General features: G+C 37.0%; 3 protein-coding genes across 3 annotated transcripts; all 3 read left to right on the top strand.

Annotated features, from left to right (window-relative positions):
• Positions 1–4,737: 4,737 nt before the first annotated feature.
• On the top strand, positions 4,738–7,074 carry LOC149035630 (uncharacterized). The gene is made up of 3 exons (XM_089191818.1): positions 4,738–4,865; positions 5,840–5,946; positions 6,454–7,074. Exons 2-3 carry the CDS (start codon positions 5,880–5,882, stop codon positions 7,062–7,064), a joined length of 678 nt encoding a protein of 225 aa, XP_089047944.1. The 5' UTR covers positions 4,738–4,865; positions 5,840–5,879; the 3' UTR covers positions 7,065–7,074.
• A 550-nt stretch (positions 7,075–7,624) lies between these two features.
• Positions 7,625–14,561, top strand: LOC149035629 (contactin-5-like). The gene is given in 7 exon segments (XM_089191817.1): positions 7,625–7,982; positions 8,623–8,946; positions 9,371–9,685; positions 9,943–10,227; positions 10,631–10,927; positions 13,281–13,571; positions 13,970–14,561. Coding segments are annotated over 7 exon segments (2,253 nt in total). The 5' UTR covers positions 7,625–7,699; the 3' UTR covers positions 14,428–14,561.
• Positions 14,185–21,107, top strand: LOC113684526 (tyrosine kinase receptor Cad96Ca). Its single transcript, XM_089191815.1, has 11 exons — positions 14,185–14,275; positions 14,612–14,944; positions 15,468–15,597; positions 15,983–16,182; positions 16,699–16,883; positions 17,217–17,303; positions 17,511–17,753; positions 18,540–18,751; positions 19,614–19,654; positions 19,956–20,052; positions 20,509–21,107. Exons 4-11 carry the CDS (start codon positions 16,155–16,157, stop codon positions 20,708–20,710), a joined length of 1,095 nt encoding a protein of 364 aa, XP_089047941.1. The 5' UTR covers positions 14,185–14,275; positions 14,612–14,944; positions 15,468–15,597; positions 15,983–16,154; the 3' UTR covers positions 20,711–21,107.
• Positions 21,108–22,016: the final 909 nt, after the last annotated feature.

Genomic DNA, 22,016 nt, shown 5'->3' with positions numbered 1-22,016 from the left:
TTCTGAATTAACTCCGTGTGTAAGAAAATATAATTTCGTTTCTTCTCGATCAAGTACGTTATTCTGAAGAAAGGAATGGCGCCGTTTGATATGGTAACCGCGTCAAGTCTTTCGCAAAATTCATGAGTGTTTTTACTCAATCTTTCACTTAGGCGTCGTCGTCATGTCTACGTACAGCTTCTTAATTGGCTGGCTTGTAAAAATTGTTTTTTAAGTTCATAAAGCTAGGCGTTGGTGAAACTTTATGTTCTGTGACCCTCTAGCAGAGCTTTTAGCTTTCTGAATTAGCTCCGTGCGTAAGAAAATATGATTTAGTTTCTTCTCGATTAAGATGGAAATAATGAGCTCTGGGCTATAACGTGCAGAGAACTGATCAACGTAAAACAAAGGAAGTGAAAACCTTGCGGAATGCTTCAAGATGCTGAATAGTCAGAGAGAGAGGACTTTGAAAACGACGCATTCGATCGTGAGAATACAAAACTCTAATTTTAAAGCAAGAATGGCATCGTCTACTTAACAATTATTGAAAAGTAACCATGGACTGGTACTCCTTAGTATCCGAAGTGTACGCGATGCATCATATAAACTAAAAATAATAAGATGATAGATAAACAAATAATTATTTCCATGTTAAAAGTGGTTCATATTTGTGGGACGTTTTAAAACTCCATTAAAACGTACATCCTACGGATCCTTCATCAATAGATTTACAGCTCTTGTTTTTCCTCTGGCTAGGCAATTTTTCCCGACTCCCGTTAACTCGAACTCACGATAAGTTGAGCCCCTGTCAATTTGCTCGGAGAGTTGACTTATTGCGATTCGATCATATAAGGTTTTAAAGCAGCAAAGATTCGTTTATTGCTTTTCAGTTTTCAAAGATTTGCACAGTAGGCAATGCAATTTAAACTGAAAACAACGGAACATGCATATTTATGCTAACATTTCTGCAACTATTACATTAACTAACGGGGTTGTTATCTCTTTTCATATAATAGTTGACAGAGTATTTAGAATGAGGAATTTAATTCTCTAAAACAAATAAAAAAGAGAAGGTAAAGCAAACCCTCTCTTTCGAATAAACGAATCAGTGTATACATCTGTTTGCCGAAAGTTCATCGGAAAAAAAGACTTACTGCACGCGAAAATCTCAAAAGTTAATCTGGGTATTCGGTAATAAATAAATTTCAGTAAGTGAAACAAATACGTTTTGAGTAGAGGATTAATGAAAAGGTAATAAATACCGACATACAAGTGAGTACAAAAGGAAAAAACCATAAACGTTGGTTACGTAGTAAAGTCACTTCGAATTCGCTCTCGTTGAGTTTGCATCGTTTCCGTCGTTCATTAAGGACAGTTCGTTCTTTTGTTCGTTTTCATCAAGTTTAAAATTAAAAGTCAGTGATGTGAACAAAATGATCTCATTAAACCCGCCATGCTTCATCCCTACGGTGATGTTTTCTCAGATTACACTGAAATCCTGAATCTCTCTTCTCCTGTTCAACTCGACATCTTACTCGTGTGCTATCGAGTTAAACACTCGAAGAGGAATTCCATGTAAACGCACGCCCATGTGTTATTCTCGTTATATCTTTCGTTAATTAGAAAATGCTGGTGAAGAGCAGAGAAGGCAATTCCTAGATGAAATAGACTTGATGAAGCTAGTTGGTAAACAATGGAATGTTTTAAGTTTCCTCGGCTGTTGGACTACGACCGAACCTTTTTTCCTTCTTATCGAGTACGTGGTTAACGGTGACTTGCTTCATTGGCATAAACCTTATTCGGGTGACACATGCTCAGTGTTAAGTCACGTTGTTTAAGGTCGCACTAATCGTGTACATGCTACATTCTATTCATCAAGTGTTTTCATACTAAAACCATTCCACAACGATTAAACAGGGCAAAGAAATTTCTCTTCAACCTCGGTCAAACTTTTCCTGAACTCAACTTGCAATTTTTTCTAAAGCACTCTGTAGATGTTTCTTCTTAAGCTAGAGTTGAAAACTCGATTCCCGGGTTGATACACGCGCATGCGATAAACAACAAACCAAAATAGGATCTTTTCTTTCTTTATTCCTTTTCCTATTCCTTGGGGCGTTATTATATCGAAGTGGTCAACTGAAATTATTTTGTAAAGAAATCACCTAAGTATTGTGATCATAGCTTAAGAATAATCTCGATTTTAGAAACGAGCCCATGGTAATTGAAAGAACCAAAAGAAAGGTAAAAAACGAGCGATAAGTTTCGCTTTGAGTAACGACTACGAGCTAGATAACATAATCACAAAACAAGTTATTGTTTACCAACGTGCGGGGGTCTTGATTACTTTATCGAGGATTACGGTCTAACTTGTCTTCTATTCAAAAACGATCTTGATCACTCCGGGTCTTATCTTAAACTGAAACGCTAACCGTAATTTTCTGTGTAAAAGAACTAGTCACGGGGGCGTCAACCTAACCAGAAAATATTTCGTAGCTTTTCTCGGAAGCGGTAACACTTAGCTTCAACGGAAGCAGCTGCACACTCGAAAGAAGGCGAGTTACAGTTTACATTCAAAAGAATAAATTGTTTTTTGTGCATTTTCCCTGACTTTATTAAAGGTTTTCTACTTACTGCAATTTAAAGGCGTGGACAAGCTGATGTTTCTTATTTCCTGGCTCACGTATTCCATGTGTTCGAGTCATGCATGTATTTGAAGGCATCATCAGCTCTTAGGGGACACAGGAAGTCCAAGCAACATGATCCACAACGAAACATTTTTCATCTTTGCGGTACTCACGCTGTGATGTGCCGGTCTAAATTTTAGACAGATGGTGCAAGTGATTTAGACGGTTTCTCTGTAATGTCGAGCAAGTACAGTGATGCTGTACAAATTCTTATCAACCTCTGGCCTGCACACCACTGAGATATTTCTCCCAAGTATTTTAACTCAATGTTAGGCGGCGTATACACGAAGCTTTTAGATCATGTCCTCACCTGATGTGTCAAATTTTCTTTAACGAACGAAAGTGAATTTGGTGTCAAATTTCAAAGGCAACACGCCAATTATGGAAAAGTAATATGTAACTGTTCGTTAAAAATCGAAATTAACGTAAATTTCTTGGAGTTTTTAGTAATTACATATCAAAAGACTACATCTTGTTTTAAATTCGCTAGAAAGGCCCAGCTAATCAATCAAATGAGCTTCGCGTTCGAGGCATATTCATTAAACAAAGCAATAACTTTTAAACAATTAAACATAAAGTTCTATTATTATATTTACATCTTTGTATTGATAGCAAGATAATATGTGGAGAAAATAAAAATTATGTGAACAAATTAGTGATTGTGCACCTGCCGCATAAAATTTTGTTTAATTTTCAAAGTTGCTTTGTAAAACAAAAGCGTAAAATCTCCAATTTAATTTTGCAATCAGAGATGGGGAACCCCGGCGGAAAATTGTTCGACCTTCCGGGTTAGTATAGCTGGCACGTTTGCCAATGCTTTTTTCCTTTCTCGTGATGCAAATTCTTTATACCATTGTGGCACAGAGATCTCTAGTCGTGCCGAAAGATCTCCTGTCATGTAGAATGTTCCAGACTTTAACTCTCGAAAAGCTGTCAATATTACTCAGTGTTGCACGTTACAAGTGACTACTGAAGCGATCCCGATAACATATTGGTTTTTTGAACTAAATAAGAGTAGAGCAAGCCAATTTACAACGAAAGCGTAAAATCTCCAATTTTTTTTTAAATCAGAGACGGGGAACCCCGGCAGAAAATTGTTCGATCTTCCATTTTCAAGTTGACTTTGTCTTCGCACGTTATTCTGAAGAAAGGAATGGCGCTGTTTGAGATGGTTAACGCGTCAAGCCTCTCGCAATATTCATGAGTGTTTTATTCAATCTTTCACTTAAGCGTTATCGTCATGTCCACGTACAGCTTCTTAATTGGCTTGTTTGTAAAAATCGTTTTTCGAGTTCATAAAGCTAAGTGTTGGTCAAACTTTGTGCTCTGTTGATCCTCTAGCGGAGGATTGGCACGTTTGCCGATGCTTTTTCCCTTTCTCGTGATGGAAATTCTTTACACCATTGTGGCACAGAGATCTCTAGTCGTACCAAAAGATCTCTTGTCATGTAGAATATTCCAGACTTTTACTCTCGATAAGCTGCCAATTTTGCTCTTTGTCCGACTACAAGTGACTACCGCAGCGAATTGTGACTAATAATTGTTCAGCAGACTTAAATTACGTCAGGCAAGAGTGACTTTCTCAATTCTATCACATAAACATGCGAATTAATCTCTCTCCTTTCGAGGAATCGACAGCACCGGTTTAACCGGTGCACTTCTGACTTTTGAAGCACACCATTTGTGAAGTTGATAACCCAAGCTTCAAAATTTTTGAAACGGGAAAGAAGATCTAAAGAACAAAAATATGACATACAAAAATCATGATCGTGATGAACAATGCCGCGCTGATGTTCTTTTGTCCTAGAACTTTTACGATCACTTTCAAAAAAGGATGAGAAAGTGAGGTTGTTGGAAAATGCAAAATAGAATGTTCCCTTACTTAAAACACTGAACAGGTAATGGGCACTTAATATCAATAGGTGAAAAAAACTTTCTCTGTTGACGATTGTGTTATAGATCCTCCAATCGAGAAGTATTTCATCCTCAGTAAATGACGGACTATAAAATATCACCTGCTTATTATTATTGAACTTATGTTCCTGTGTATTTCAATTATTGACCGTAATATGCTAAATAATATATCTCTGAGCGAAGGCAAAATAGGTGCTCTCAAACGCTGAAAATTACAGAGGAAAACCTGTAGATTGTGATCTATTCTTATCAATACAGGACAAACCTGGTTGAACTAAATACATCAAGGTACGAAATTTTACGATAAAGAGATGCGCATTAGGTTCCTGGCAATGGAAAACTGCTAAAATAAACTTCCTCTTAACATTGTTTTCTTATCCCAAAATTCTGCGTCAGAACAAACCAAAAAAATGTGTCTTGTCATAATAAATTCAATTTTTTCACTTTACTGAATGGAGAACTGAAAGAAGGGGCAATATTTTTGTTTCCAGTAATTTCTTTGCTTACCTTTAATCGAAATTAAAAGATAAATTTAGGTTTCCTGGTCACCTTTTTAGATTTTCGCATGATCAAAAGCAGAAACTTAAAGTAAAGGAAAACCTCTTTATTCTCTATGGAACCACGTACCTAACCAAAATACAAGCATACACAAGGAGTTTCCAACATCTGCACGTTGAGCATTTCCTTAGCATTTGACTGCAGTTTTTTAAACAGCACCGATACTTTCAGGTTTCATTGAAAATTACGGCTTTGCTTCCGTCGAATAAAACGTGCTATTAACGTAGAGAAATTATTCAAGGAATAGAACTGACCCAAAATCCTGACGGAATTATAAAAATTTATATCGAGGAATTCAAGCTTGTGGCAATTTCAGTGTGTTTAATATTTAATCGCGAACTTACTTAATCTGCTCTCCTAAACTGGCACACCAAAAACTTCAAAAACGTTCTTCCTTTTCAAATCATAAATCACTTTAAAAACTCAGAGAACAAAATCAAATTTAGCCAAGTAAACTGTGATGTTTTGTCAAAAATAAAAGAAAAGAATCATAACGTCCTAAGCAACCAAGAAATGCGACGGGTTTTCCATAGAAAATAAAAGGAATATATTGTTGATATTCAAGAGTTCTTTCTTAATGAAAATTTGATTCCTTCCTTCAGTTTTTCAATGAAGAAATATTTGAATAAGATTGAAGCTTCTATTTTCAGGGTTTAAGGTTCGTATATCTCTTAAGAAAACTATGTCTATTTTCTTTCTTTCAGATCTTCCTTGATTGTATTCCTTCAAGTAAAGGTGATAGCGATGGAATATTGTCGACTCCTCATCGCTTTTTATTGTGTTTTGGTAGCTCAAAAACCTGCAGTGACGCGTATGTAATAACAATTTTGAATAAAGGCCGTGTGCTCTTTATCTGTGTTATCGTGAGACCAAAACTGTGCCTTTAATATATCGTGATTTTCTTTGTAATTGATCCTCGAGTTATTTTTCCCTAACGAGAGGTAAATCATCGAAACTAAGTGCAAACGTTTCCTTCTTTATTCTTTTTTCAGGTACGTTGCCAAACCCGCCCTCTCCCACCCTCTTTCTCTGAAACACCAGAACCTCAGCTATGGCAGATTATTTATTAGAAAATCTGATTGAGACAAAAAATTTCGATAAACGCCCTTGCTTTGGTTTTGGTTGTCATCTTCATCAAAAAGAAAAAGTAATTACAACTCCGATCAAACTATCTTCGAGCTTTGAAAACAGTTTCTTTTTTATTCCGTCTGTCCTTGTGCCCTATGTTTCGGGAAAACCCATTTGAAATTTATGCGAATTTATCTTGCATATGATTCATATTTCAGTCCTTTAATCATCTTTTTAAAATTTTTTACAGTTGATAGCCAGTGCGAGAATGGGCCTGACATAGCTTTCATTTTGGATGTAAGTGGAATTGTGAAAGACATTTACTTGTGGATGGTACAAGTCTTTGTCAAAATGGTCACTGGCCAGATCTTTAAGGTATGTCCCAAACTTAATACTGCGATAGTGTCATTCGGCGAAGAAGCCACTGTGGTAAAAGACTTTTCCAAAATATTCAGTTTACCTGAATTTTTCAAAGCATTGGATCTTCTTACGCCTTTACAAGGCGACAGAACAATGACATACAAAGGTTTAAGAGTGACTTCAGAGAGAGTGTTTCCATTTTCTCGGAAGAACGTTTCGAAAATTGCAATTTTGATTACTCATGGGGAGAATACGCCACCTCATACTCCAGCTAAAGCCGCGCGGGAATTAATAGAAACAGGTGTTCGCCTTTTTGGTGTCGACGTGGCTTCTCATGCACGGCGCCATGGGGAACTTCAACGAATTACAGAGAGAAGAGGAGACGTGATTTATTTGGAAATGTTCCATCACTTTTATGAAAATGTTGAAGTCATGGTGAACAAGATCATCGCGGCTGTTGGTAAGACTATTGGTGTAAGTAGTGTACATCGCATTCAGTAATAATCGTCCAAACTGAAGAGAGCTAGGAGAGCAGAGAATAGTTCATTGAGAAGCCTACTTCATTAGAGTAAAATTGCGCTTATACACATCCAATCAGCAGAAAACAGATCTTTGACCCAACCCAGGTGCGTTCCTTTAAAAATTTAGTGAAAATTTCTGTTCCCAATGGAAAATGTACTCCTTGCCGGCGTTCGAAATGCTTCACTGCATCCTTTGGGCATGCGTGCGTAAGGTTGTTATCCCGTGGAAAACTGCAAGAAGCAGCGACCACAGCAGGTATGTCGAAAGCTTAGTTCCTGGTCTGGTTCATTGTGGACGAAAAGTCTAAATTGTTGAGACAAAGCTCTGTTTGAAATTATTTTTTCTTCCTCACACATTAAAACGCACAGCTAGTATATTCAAAGTTGTTGGATAAGCTCAGTTTTAAATGGATAATTTATCTACAAATTGCTGAAGTAAAGTTGGGAAGTTAAACTTTTTCCAGCATAGCGTTGAAAAGGATCTCAGTCTCTATAAGGCAACGCTTTCAAGAATACGCCGTTTTCAAAAATCAATAACGACTATAACTGTTCCCTTCAGGTCAAATTTAAAGGCGATTTTCGCTTTTCTCTTGAACAGACAATCCATCAATTCGAATGGCAAAGGGTTCTGTATCTTTTTTCGCTGGTAGAAGTGCTGTCATACTTTGCAACGTGACTGGTTGGCCTCTCCCAAAAGTCAAGTGGTTCATGAACGGCATGGAAGTCAGAGATGGGGATCTTAACCTTTCAGTCTCCCTTCAGGAAGAAAAACGGGCAGAAAATATTAATTCAGCATTACACTTTTCTGAATTGGACAAGCTTCACGCCGCGTACTTTACCTGTGAAGCCAAGAACAATTTTTCCACAAGGAGGCGTAATATTCAAGTATCAGTCACCTGTGAGGGAGCTTTATCTATTAATTTATTTTTTCCCGTCGCTTCTCACTTCATTCACTTATCTAATAGAGAAATGAAATAAATGAATGAATGATAAATAAATTTGTTTATCTAGCCCTAATGAAGTTTGGTAAAGTGACAAATAACTGTGTTTGTTTAGTTTTCAATTACGAACAGTACATATCTAGTGTTCTTAGAGTCACCTTATATGAACATGCTTTGCGCCAACTATTAGGGAGCTGAAACAAGGCTCCAAAAATCAAAATGTTCAGGATTTAATTAAATTTAATTGTAAAATTATTCCATTTGCACCTATTGGAAACGAGATTGGTTATAGCCAACTCATATCCAGCGCGCGATATATTACACGAATTGTTTGCCTTCTGATAAAGAAAAATGAACACGTATTTGCACGCCCTGAGTACCAAAATTACCATTATTAATTATTCATCATTTTAATCGCCATTATGGCCCTTTTTCTAACTATTACTATTTTTATCCTTATTATCATCGCTTGTTTATTGTTATTAGCGTTGCTGGTTTCAAAAACTGCTGCCATTACTGTCTAAATAGAAATCCAGTTATAAGCAGAAACCGATGATATTATTTTTTGTTGTAAACATAACTTTTTCTCTCGTGTAGGTCCACCAACTCTTCCAGAGCTTACTACAAGATATCCTCAAATTAAATTAGGCTTGTCGAATACCACATTAAAATGTCATGCGAACGGCCTGGATTCTAACAAATTGCATTTCTACCACTGGCAATGGAGGTTTCAAGGCCGTGTCATAAGGAAAAGTGATAAGTACAGCATGTCTGATTCCATTCTTTCCCCCAACTTTTGCAACCATTCGAAAGGCTCTACAATCCTTCGTATTACAAACACTTCTAAAGAAGATTTGGGTCAATACGTTTGTGTGCTGCTGCTGTCTAATATCTCGCTCGCGGCAAAAGACATTTCCATGGGTGAGTGTTCTTGCATGAAACGGTGTGGCACCGACTAAAGATCTTCTGAAACTTCGTTAGACGTTTTAAAAGTTCGTTCATATTCAAATCTATTTTGGAATTCTGAATTATTTCCCCTCATTTTCAAAAGTTCCTCCACATCTCTTTTATGACTAAACCTATAAGGAAATCTATAGCATCCGAAGCAATATCTTAAGATCAAATTTTTCTCAAAAAAGCTTTTCTGAAGGACAGGACAAATGTTCCTGAAATATCTTGTTTGTAAAGGTAATAAATAAGGTCAGATATTGATTTTTCATCTTTTCTCCCCTTTTTCATCCATCACTCAATCCATCCATCCGCTAACTTGTTAGTACGTTTAACCATACCCATATTATTTTAGCCAATCAGCCACCAAAAATGTTTTGTATAATTTATTCTTCAGTGGAATTTATAATACTATCGCCTCCAAAAATTCTGAGTTCGAAATCAACCGACTGTGGAAGTGCAATAACAGTTGAGTGGAGTGCTCCACCCATAACAGGGCCTGGAGTCAATTCTATCTTTGGTTATGAACTTACACTTAGATCAGCAAGCGGAAAGTCGAGATGGAACTATATTGTCCCAAGGGAAGTAATGTCATACACATTTATCGGACTTCAGATAAACACAGTCTATGAATTCAATATCCGCGCTAAATATTCCGATGGCTCATCATCAGTTAGTCATTGGGCCAAAGAAGTTTTGATAACTACATCAGGTAAGCTAGGGAATCACATTTAATTTTTTTCACTTGGATATACAAATGGTAATGGTGAGTGGAAAGTCTATTCTTTCGGTTGGTGGCTTATTTTAGTTTAAATAAATCCACAAGAAACGAGATTGGTCCACATTTGGAGTGAAGAATGTAAAGTTAGCATACTGCAAAGATAGTAGTAAGATCAGTTAAAATACGAGAAAATTATCATTAGCAATTAAAATGATGATAATGCAGTAACTGTGGTTTTTGCATTGCAGGTGTTCCAGGTCCGTTTCTTGTAAACGCGGTTCCCTTTGGATGCAGTGCTAAACTTTCGTGGAATGCTTCCTTCTCCAACGGCTGCCCGATAACACGATATACAATTCACTACAGAGACAAAAGGAGTGGGTGGAATATGATCAACTTGAAAAGGTCAAACGTGAGCGGGTATCGTCTCTGGTTAAATTGCAGCAAAAATTACGACATCATGGTTATTGCCTGGAATCAACAGGGACATAACCATTACAGTGAAAAGTCTCTGGAGTCCATACGAACGGAACGTGGTAATGATTCTGTGTTGTTGTTGTTTTTTTTAATGTGTTTTGTTCTTAAGATAATGATATCCAAGAACCATAAGTATCACCAGAGCTTTTCCGGATCTCTAACGCAGTACGAAATATTCTTTTACTCTCCCAGGTTACTCCCATCGTTTCAGCAGATTTTCTGGTACACTTTTCAATATTTCTGCTTGGTGAGAGGCAAGATTAAATCGGCTTATTCCAAGAATACAAGGCACGGCCTTTAAAACGGACTTTTCAATCCGAAGCCATACTTGCGAGCCATAAAGCAAACTCACCGTTCTACTTAAAAGTGCCGTTAATAACTGATTTCACTATCCCTTTGAAAATGATATCACGAGAGTTCGACGAAGGCAAAAAAATTAACGTTTCTTAAATACGTTTATAGGAGTACCTTTTAAACCATCGATTACAAAAGTTGAACCAAAGGAATGCGGGGAAGTGGAAGTAAGTTGGGGGCCATCGTCTCTTGATTCTGGCGGAGGTTCAGTGTCGGATTTCCAAGTTCAGATGAGAAAGCAAGGTGGTAACTGGCGTAACTGTAGTAACTTCCTGCCGAATAACACATGTTCATTCCATGGTTTGCTAATCGATAAGAATGACACCCGCATCGATGTTCGCCTCAGAGCTGCTAATAAGAAGGGGTTTAGTGAGTGGACGAACGATACAGCTCCCATTAGTTTCGGTAGGTGATAATTTCTCTCTTGGCATATGACAAAAACTGTAAAAGCCTAACTGTCTTGTTCGTTTATGTAATGGCCGGATGGACAGAAAGACGAATGGATGAATGGATGGATGAATAGATGGACATATAGATAGACAGATAGTTAGATAGATAGATAGATAGATAGATAGATAGATACATACATACATACATACATACATACATACATACATACATACATACATACATACATGCATGCATGCATGCATGCATGCATACATACATACATACATACTATCTGGATAGACAGATAGACGGATAGATATATAGCAGGTAATTTAGTGTTAACAACTGGGTTGAAAACGTAAATTAGCCACCGTGAAGGGTAAAAAAGCTGACGTTTCGAGCGTTAACCCTTCGTCAGAGCGATTAGAGGAATTGTGGGTTGTGTGTGGATTTATATGTAGAAAGTGGAGCTACGCCATTGGTGGGAATATGGTGACGAGAAAACAGGAATAAATTAGTTGAATGAAAAGCGCTCGTTGATTCCGTGGGGATTAAGGGTGCCGATTTGGAATACAAATTTTTGTTCTAGTGTTTTACGGCTTTCCGAACTGCCTAGATGTAAGGAAAGGCCGCAAACTGCCATATGCTGTTTAGAATAATAAGGAAGATTAAAGTGTCTAGCGACTGGCTTGGATGCGTCCTTGTCATTTCTTTCCACATCGCGAAGGTGTTCTCGGAATCGGTCACCCATTCGTCTTCCTGTCTCGCCGATGTATAACTTATTGCAATATACTTGATAGATATATAGATTGATAGATAAAATAAATACATAGAAAGACAGATAGAAAGATGGACAGAAGATAGATAGATAGATAGATATATAGATAGATGGAAAGGTAGATAATAAATAGATAGATGGATGGATAGAAAGATAGACAGATCGATTGACAAGTAGATTGAAAGATAGATAGTCAGATAGGTAGATATATAGATAGATAGATAGATAAATAGAAAGGTACATAAATAGATAAATGTAAAGGTACATAAGTAAACAGAGAGATAAATTAATAGATAAAGAAATAGAAAAATAGATAGACAGAGAGATAGATAGACAGATTGATAGATGGATAAATAGATAGGTAGATAGATAGACATTTAGATAGATAGATAGACATAAAGATAGATAGATAGACATATAGATAGATAGACAGATAGATAGATGGAAAGATGGATAAATGGATAGATGGATAGATTGATAGATAGATAGATAGATAAAAAGATACATAGATATATAGATAGATAGATAGATAGATAGATAGATAGATAGATAGAAATGTAGATAGATAGATAGATAGATAGATAGATAGATGAAAAAAGATAGTCAGATAGACAGATAGATAGATAGATAAAAAGATAGATAGACGGATAGATAGATAAAAAGATAGATAGATAAATACATTCCTCCAAACATACGTACATTCATATGGTAGTTGAAGATAAGTTGAAATAAGACCTGAAAAAAATTCAGGCCCGTACGGTATTTGAACTCATGACCTCTGCGATACCGCTGCAGCGCTCTACTGAGCTAACAAGCCAACTGGGAGCTGGTCATTAAGTCGGGTCCAAATAAACCATCTAAGTGATTAATAATGATTGTAGATATATGAAAATCACATATGTGCACTGTGGTGAAGAAACGAATATAAGAGATCCTCGCAGCTATCAACACTACTGAACTAGTAAACTACCAGTTGGCTTGTTAGCTCAGTTGGTAGAGCGTTGCACTGGTATCGCAGAGGTTATGGGTTCAAATCCCGTACGGGCCTGAATATTTTTAGGTCTTATTTCAACTACCAGTTAAGTAGTGTTTATAGCTGCGAGGATCTCTTATATTCGTGGTCATATGTTTACAGGCAAGTATGTGCACCAATATGGCGGCCAATTAAAATGAGATCACTTGACAGAAAACGATCTATACATGATACAAAACTTTAATCAACCACCATGGCTTTGATCAAAAACAAGAGATTATGAATTTGACGGATAGACAGATTGATAGATAAATAAATAGAGAGACAGATAGAAAGATAGATAGAAAGATAAATAGATAGATCAATAGATAGATAGATAAATAGACACATAGGCACATAAATACATTCCTACAAACACACATACGTACATGCACATAAGTAGATAGATAATACATCATACAGAACTTTAATCAACCGCCATGACTTTGATCAAAAACAAGAGATTATAAAATTGTCAAAAATTAAAATATTTTGCAATTTTCTTTTAAAACTGTAAGCTACAAAATTATAGTTAGGATGCAAGGATACTTTTGAAGTAATTTTCTGATTGCTTATAGGTCGACCTGACCCTCCGGAGATTGAATCCAAAGGTTCAATAGTTCCTGGAAGGAATGTAACTATAACTTGGAGCGCCCCCGAAGATAACAATTGCTATATTTTCATGTACTCCGTTCACTTCAGAGTAGTACAACCTCTTGTAAAGAGCTGGAGCCAAATAAACATCTCGGGAGTTACCAGTTATCAACTGCAGCTTCAATACAGCAAACAATGCGAATTCATCATTGCGGCTTGGAACACGCTGGGACGAAGCGAAAATAGCGCAGCCTGGAAAGTGAGAACAGCACAAGGTGAAGTAAAAGTGAAATTTTATTGAATACCATTGTTAGATTATGATCCCCTGGGTTTCAGCCCTGTATGTTACTCATTCAATTTAATACGCCACGCCATTAATGTTATTAGCAGGTTAATGACAATATCAATACATAGCTTATACGATAGCTAAATTTTAGCAGTAAAGGTAAAAATAGATTTAAACTAGCTAGCTGCGAATGAAAAAATAGATGGTAGTCACGTTGAAACCTACTATATATTTTGGTTCAGGTTGCGGTTGGTATCCATTAATAACGAGTTCGAGGTTTCCTTTGAAGTCCTTCTTGTTTACTCAACGCACCTCTTAGGCGTGGTTAATTGGATTGAGGACAGAAATTCTATGAATTGAAGTGGAAAAGCTTATTTCTTCCTTCAGATGTTCCATATCAGCCAACCTTACATCCTCTAATTTTGGAAGAGTGTAACTCCATCAACGTAACGTGAAGTCCACCAATTTCTGGGGCATTAGGAGATCCAGTAATCGGCTACTTAGCGCAGATAACAAGGGCTGGTCCCATAGAAGATTGGATTAATTGCACATCCTATGCCATCGCTAAGCCTAATACATGTCTGTTTGCACATCTGGAGACTCATACTAGGTATCAAGTGAGAGTAATTGCAGAAAATAGACTTGGACACGGTCTTCCATCCGACATTGTAGAGATCTTCACAAATCGAGCCGGTACAATTCCTTCAAAAGCAGTAAACTTTATCAGGCATTTTTGTTTTTTCGTTTTTTGTTTTGTTTTGTTTTGTTTTTTTTGTTTTGTTTTGTTTTGTTTTTTTTGTTTTGTTTTGTTTTTTTTGCTATCCCTTGAAGGCAAGAAAGGATGAGAGCAATCCAAACCTCTTTTCTTTCGCCCATCGGAAGGTCTTCCAATCTAGGTTTGATTTTCGTCGTGATCATTCAGTATACATCTTAAGTCTATAGTAACTCGAAACGGTAACGCAACAGTCGTTTATAGGAAACTAACGTTATGTTTTTTTATACCCTTGCTCTGCTTCATTAAATTGATAGACCGTCCTGGTTCACCTGAAAAATTTGACCGGAAAGTATCAGGATGTAATATTACACTAGAGTGGACCTCACCAAAATCCACTGGCTGCCCGATACTCTTTTACACGATCAGCTACAGGAAAAAAGGACTAAATGATGATGACACTTGGATAAATGTAAATGTAACAGATGAAGGAGCCAAGCAAACGGAACTTATACTAAATTGCTCCACGACGTATGAGTTTCAGGCCAGGGCCTGGAATGAACTAGGAGGTGGAGAACTGTCTTCCTTGCAGTTGGCAACAACAGACGGCTTAATCTCTCTGCAGGGAGGTAGAGAATCCTATTTAAGAGGTATTGAAAACTCATCAATTTTAGAGTAATTAACCAAGTTTATTGAAATTGAAACTCATGGCCTCCTTTCGTCTAAAATAATATTTGGTAAAGATGAGTTTTTGCAATAAAGAGCATGAGTATTGAAAGTGGAAATTACAAGCTCTTACATTCAGTTTTTTTAAGTTTTTTGTGCAATCGCTTTGCTGAATAACTTTGACTCTCCTGACAGCAGAAATTTTTCACCAACTGAAAATCTTGCCTTAGACAGCACGGTCAAGATCAGCTCTACAAAAAGTTTCAAGCCAGCAAAGTTGAGTTCAGCTCTACAAAAAAGTTTCAAACCAGCACAGTTGAGATCAGGTCCACAAAAAATTTTCAAACATTAAAGTAAGAAAACATTTTTCGCGTAGAGAAGAACAAGTTAAATTAGTTAACTGCTGAGTGAGAAGCACCTCGTGAACTGGTTTTAAAGCTGTATAGAAAGCAAAACGTTTACGAAATTTTCGCAGGCTGCAATCACAGTGATGTCCTTTTCTTACAGATTCTCCGCCTTTAGAACTGGTGAGCCTAATCACACCGATTGTTTCTGGTGTTGTTGTTTTGGTTGCCCTTATACTGACCATAAGAGTGTGGTACTATTACAGGAAGAGGTCTTCAAAACAAGACAAAAGGTATTTCTGGCCGCATACTTTACTGTAAATCAAGGTTAAATATTTAGTTTATCCCTCCTGACCAAAAAGCTTGTTCATTTTTATCACCCGTCGTTATTTCTCCAACCAGGAGAACAGTATTTGACGTTAGTTCGAACTCCTAACATGAGTCTGTTGGGCGATACCTTTTAATACACTTTTTGTCATCGTTTTCATTACTATTTTAATTATCATCATTATCATCATAACTATTATTATCATGATTGCCATCGTTGGTATAATCACTTTTTCCCATGATGAATATCACAAAACCAGCTTTTCCTTATGATTGAGGTTGAAGCAAATGTTTTTCGACTCAGGATTATGGTGCAACTAAACTGAAAAAGCTCATTTTATTTTGATCAAGGACGGTCAGAGATGTTCATGTCTTGGAGCAGTGCGAAATCCATCCATTAAGAACAGAATTTGTCGAGGACCTAGGTGAGGGAGCATTTGGGAAGGTTCATAAGGCAACGCTCAAGAACGGATTGGATTACTTAAAAAACGGTGATGACTTTATTGGAAAGGCTAAGAGAGAAATGATTGTGGCCGTAAAAGAACTGCATGGTGAGTATGAATATGATCCTCTACGATGTCATCATCAGCATTTTATCCTTATCATCATCTATTATTATTCAGCAACAAAAAATGGCAGGAGCGTCAAGAATATCATGAAATAAATAACGTTAGTCCATTGATGTGGTCTAAATAGTTTTCTTTTTGTCGCGCTAGTTATCGGAAGCTTTTTCTCTCGGATGTCTATGTCGTGCTCGCCTAAACTCGAGTCCAGTAAAGAATTTTTTTCGGCCAAAACATTTCCGTGATATTATAGCCAGAAGCAGAGGTGCAGTTTTATTAATTTGCTAATAATTACTTCAATTCCAGAGGACAGTGGCATTTGTTTCTAAGCGCTGTCCAAATTTTTTTCCTTTTCAATGAATTTTTAAGGCAAAATCAGGGAAACTCCGGCATCGGTTTTTGGTTTCCAGAATGCCTTTTAATAATAAAAATTTCGAAGTGCTGACCGGAAATAGCACTACATGCTGCAAAATCATCATAAATGCATATATCTTTTGTTAAAAGAAAACGCTGGTGAAGAGCAGAGAAGGCAATTCCTGGATGAAATAGACCTGATGAAGCAAGTCGGTAAACATCGGAATGTTTTAAGCTTCCTCGGCTGTTGGACCACGACCGAACCTTTTTTCCTTGTTATCGAGTACGTGGCTCACGGTGACTTGCTTCATTGGCTTCGAGGCAAGCGGACTCAGGTAATTTTCATAAACATTATTCGGGTGACACATGCTTAGTGTTAAGTCACCCTGTTTAAGGTCGCATTAATCATGTACAAGTAAGTATGCTCCTAGGATTTTAAATCTTAGTGGAAAGCCTACGCATGAAAAATTTAACTACATTGAAATAATCCCAATGACCTGGTGGTATCTACAATTATTCATATACAATTATTGAAAAGCACGAAAAGTAAAAAAGATCTTAGCGAGAATCTACTGAGATAGTTAAGGGAGTTGTATATTAAATTACTGTTGCTTTTCACTGGGACCATTGACAGTATCATTTCATGTCGACAACTGTCCCTTGCTTAGATCAACGGCTTGGCTGACAGCACAGCAAAAGAAAACAATCTTTACGAAGGATCTAGGACTGCTCTGTTTGGCTCATTCATTGATCAGGTAAACAGTATTTGGATTTTTGTTTAGATTGCAACAGAAGATTTGTTTCTTTTTTACTTGGTCTCGCGGTGGGATTTGTAGAAGCATCTCCCCATACTAACTTTTCCTCAAAATATTGTTTTATAAGTATCTACTTTGATTTACGCAAGGCATACCGAGGTGACAGTTAGATCTGAAGCTTCCAAACGTTCGCTGTGTTAAATGCAGACCGACACTGAGAGTGACTGGAAGGGAGAAATACCAGAACTCAATCCAGAAGCTTTCTATCCTAATGATGGCCCAGGTCAACCTGGAATCGATGAATGTAAAATACCACTGGTCGTTTTGCCAACTGTGGGAGAGGAGGCAGACGAAAGGCCCGGCAAGACAGATGAAGAGTGTAGTACTGATTGCGAGTCCTTCATTCCAGCTGATCTTCTGTCATTTGCATGGCAGATAGCAGGAGGCATGGTAAGGGAAACTGGTCTGCAATAAAAATGTTGAAAGAATTGCGATGCTAAGTACCCAGTGTAAATATCTCCCGTTATTTTAAGTCTAATGTCATGTTTTGCAGCAAATGGAAATGCTTTTAAATAGGGCAAAACCTAAAAAAATTGTCTGACAAGGATAAGGAATAACACACGTAAAAATGAGAACAATAAAAATAGAAGAGATGGTGATTCAGAATAAGCAAAATTTCAATCTGAAAATTTGACATTGTACACCAAACGGTGACGTATATATGCTCTCAGTTGCCTTAGTAGTTAATTTGCAATGGAGCAGTAGCGCACAACACCTTGCAGCCTTTCCCAGTTCTGTAGCATGAAGCGGCTACAATTTTATTACTCCCCCATGGAAGAGTTTGTTAGCTCCCTGCGTTTCGTCGGGTTAAACTCACAATCTATCGGTACTCATAGGTAAACCTGAATGGAAAGAGGCATTTTGCGAGTAAAGTATTTTGCCTAAAAACACGGTGAACCCACCAGGTTGCGAGCTAGAATGACCCAGCCAGGTTTTGATACCGGCCCCTAGACCTTGAGTCCAGCACAATAAGCATTGGTTCACCGCGTCTTCCACAATTTAACAGAGGAAAAATCTGTTTTTACAAAGTATGGTCATTGCAAGAGTTAATACTATTCAATCCCGATTGTTCAAATTGTCTCAAATCGAAGTCTTTTTGGTGAAGATTACTCCCTTCCTCATACACCTGATGGCAAATTGTGATTGTTCCTTTATTCAATTGTTTTGATTCTTTAGACTTATCTTTCCGAGAAAGGCCTCGTTCATAGAGATCTTGCGGCAAGGAATGTCCTTGTCGGGCACGGTAAAAAGCTCAAGATTGCAGACTTTGGTTTGATGCGAGAAGTGTATCATGAGGTGTATGAGGTGCAGAAGCAGAAGAAACTGCCAGTTAAATGGATGGCACCTGAGTCACTTTACGAACAGATATTTACTTCAAAAAGCGATGTGTTAGTAACTTTTCATTTTTTTCGTAACAGCTGCAGTATCCAACCAGAATTTAAAAAAATTGAGGGACTCACTAAAAATTACCATTTTCCCTGTGGTAATAATTTTTTAAAAAGCACATTCAAATAATTATCGAATACCTCATGAATTTGTCTCAAAAGGAGAAGACGTAACTAATATTTACCCTAAAGAATATATATTTCTTTATTTCCCCTCCAAATCATTCCTAACAAATTCCCAAAAAGTGGCACAGATAGATCAAGACTTCAGTAAAAAGCTGATGTAAACGGAAGGTATTAACAAATATAATTTTCTATGCAAAGAGAGAAACAAAAAGTGGTAATTGACTGGATTGGTAATCACAACCATTAAGATTTTCTCAAATGTGACTGGTGCATTAGCTGCCTTCACTCATTATTCTGAAGCGTTTTAATCGGACAGTTGGCTGTGATTGGACACCTATAATCGGACAGTTGGCTGTGATTGGACACCTGTAATCGAACAGTTAAAAAGCCAATTATATTGATTCCACTTAGTTAAATCCACCCGTTACAGAATTCATCACAATAACCATATCAACAACCACATACCCCACAGTACTGGGAATTTCCAAAATGGGGAATTTTTTTTTAATTTAGATAATTAGTATTGTAAACCCGCTCCAAATAAATGTTTCGTCTTTTTTCGGAAATTGTAATGGTTATGATTAAAAGGTAACAATACTTCGCGTCGTCCGATTCGGTTTATAATCATACTCATATGATTGCAGACCAAATTGGATTCCTGTCAGTCCTAATAAGAGTACGAATATAAAAGTTAGCGTACAGTATCAGTATCAACAGAATGCACTACAATTCTTTTCAGATGGTCGTATGGAGTTGTTCTGTGGGAAATTGCAACTGTTGGTAATTATATCAAAATAACTTTATCTGTCAAAAAAATCCAAGTTTCATTTATCCATCTGTAGGCCCCATGATCCCTATATACCTGCATTGATATTTCTTATAGTATCACTGCGATTTCCTTTGGTTTTTTAGTTTACGCTCCCATCAATATTAAATCCAGAAAGTAATGTGTCGCCGAACTGGAGATGGTCATAAACGTTGTGTGTACTGAAAACCCCCTTACGGAGAATAAGTAACCTCGTTTAGCGAGGTTTCACCATGCATATACTTATTCTTTTAATTGTACTTAATTTGTTTTTAGGAGGCTCACCTTATCCACTCTTGAAAAATAAAGAGCTCATGAGATTGATACAGACTGGTTACCGGATGGAGAAACCTGAACTGTGTTCAGATCATGTGTACGAAGCTTGCCGGCATTAAACTCAGTTTCGAACATTAATAAGATTAGTGACTATGAAAACAGAAGTATATCCCCTATTCACGAGCAAAGCTGGTACCATTTAATTTTTTCATTTCATTTGATTGTTTGCAACTATACAACCATTGTCATTTGGAGAATAACTTCGCTGATTAACTTTGTGTGTTTTTCCCGACGAGTTCTCGCAATTCCAATACAAACAATGATAACAGCGTTTTTGACTAAGAAGGCTAAATTTTTTAACCTGTGGGTAGCTTTTTTTATTTGTAAGAAAAGAGGTTTCTTGTATATGGCACGAGTTTTATTGTCAAATATCATTTGTGCAAGATGCACAATACTGCATCAGAGGAGACTAAAAGTCGTCAGTTTGATTAAATGGCTTTCGTTTGTCGTTGACCCCTATAACAAGTAATCCTCATTTCTTTACTCTTTTCAGTTATTCTTTGATGTTGGACTGTTGGAAACAAGATTTAAATGAAAGGCCGAGTTTCCAGGAACTGGTTGGAAGGCTGGAAAGGCTGATGCATCAGGAAGTTGAATACTTTGATTTTGACAAAGTTGACGAGTCGAAAGACTATTATCTTGTGCAAGATGTCAAGACAAATGAAGATGACGTGGATGGAGTTGACGAGTTATAAAATAACAACAACATGAATAATGCCTTCAAAACAATTCTTGGATTTACGTGTCCATTTTATAACTTAACTTAACAAAATGATATTGTAAGCAATCTTGAGTACTCGTATCTACAGCAGGTTTTGAAAAGAAGGAGGATGATAAACTTTTTATTTCGGTCTGAGAATGTCAGAAACTATTGTTCAAAAGGAACTAAAACAACCAATATATGCTTAGACGACAAGGTTTCCGAAAAGCCTTGATTGTGATATCAATAAGTTAGTATAAGTACAAAATCCCCTGGTTTTCCTGACAAGGCCTTCGTAACGGGACACCATACTGAAACTTAAATACATCAATTAGAAATTTAGCATTCAAAATGCGACACAAATTGATTAATAAAAAATGACTTAAACAGTTCAGCCAGCTTGAGTTATCACGGGGTTTCAATTTCCTTGACCATAAAGCCTCAACATTTTCAAACACAATTGATCGCAAGACAGCTAATTGAACATGCTTAACTAAATATTTGAGTAGTTTCATTTCGATTTCGAGTCAAACAAACAAAAGTTTCAAAGGAAACTCGGCCTTCTTTCCTTCTCCGACCACTTTTTCTCAAACGCTCTATCTGGTGATATATAGAATAAACGTCCCTATAAGAATTTTAAGGTTATTGCTTTGTAAAATACCCATGTATCCAAATACACTTAAATCTCGCTTCTGCAGGCGTTCTAACTGATCGGAGAGATATTGCGGTAGAGCGTTATGAAAGACTGGAATGCATACTCTGTAACTGGGCGTATGCAACTGGTGTAGAAACTTAGAAGGTCATTAGCTGGGACTTTTGCGCGCTTTAATTGCTTAAGAAAGTAGAGACGCGCTGCGACTTTCTTACATATTATTACTACGCGCACATTCCGCAAACAAACAAAGGCTACAGTTGGAATACCGTGTTTCGATAGATGATGACAAACACCTCTCTAAATACTCTAAAAAAGCAGAGTCATTAGCACCTGGCGGGTGATAGAACGCTCCAAGAAGAATAGAGCTGTATCCCCTTGGGAGACGAGTAGAACTAATTTGAATCCGGAACTGTCCTGTGTAATCACAATTTGAATGAAAAGAGCTAACGCCTTAAATGTTGCACTTTAAGATCCAAATTATGAATTACTCCTCATAAAAGTTTAGCAATGACTATACTTGTGTGAATGTTGGGCTTTTACTAAAGTGCTGAAATGTACCTCTTTGCTCTTTTTGGTTCGTAATTACAAATGCCTTCTCTCAAACAAAACGGGTCATCACATTCCAATCGTGTACCTCTCCCTATTT

The sequence above is a fragment of the Pocillopora damicornis genome, chromosome 13 (genome assembly GCF_964200805.1).
Source record: "Pocillopora damicornis chromosome 13, jaPocDami1.2, whole genome shotgun sequence".
NCBI classification, from domain to species: Eukaryota; Metazoa; Cnidaria; class Anthozoa; order Scleractinia; family Pocilloporidae; genus Pocillopora; species Pocillopora damicornis.
This window is presented reverse-complemented; position numbering and strand designations above follow the sequence as displayed.

Excerpts from the sequence above, each read along its gene's own strand:
- LOC149035630 (XM_089191818.1), top strand. The coding sequence starts at position 5,880 with ATGGAATATTGTCGACTCCTCATCGCTTTTTATTGTGTTTTGGTAGCT. Across the intron at positions 5,947-6,453 it reads TCAAAAACCTGCAGTGACGC|TTGATAGCCAGTGCGAGAAT; the intron begins GTATGTAATAAC and ends AATTTTTTACAG.
- LOC113684526 (XM_089191815.1), top strand. The coding sequence starts at position 16,155 with ATGATTGTGGCCGTAAAAGAACTGCATG. Across the intron at positions 16,884-17,216 it reads TTCGAGGCAAGCGGACTCAG|ATCAACGGCTTGGCTGACAG; the intron begins GTAATTTTCATA and ends TCCCTTGCTTAG. Across the intron at positions 20,053-20,508 it reads GAACTGTGTTCAGATCATGT|TTATTCTTTGATGTTGGACT; the intron begins GTACGAAGCTTG and ends TACTCTTTTCAG.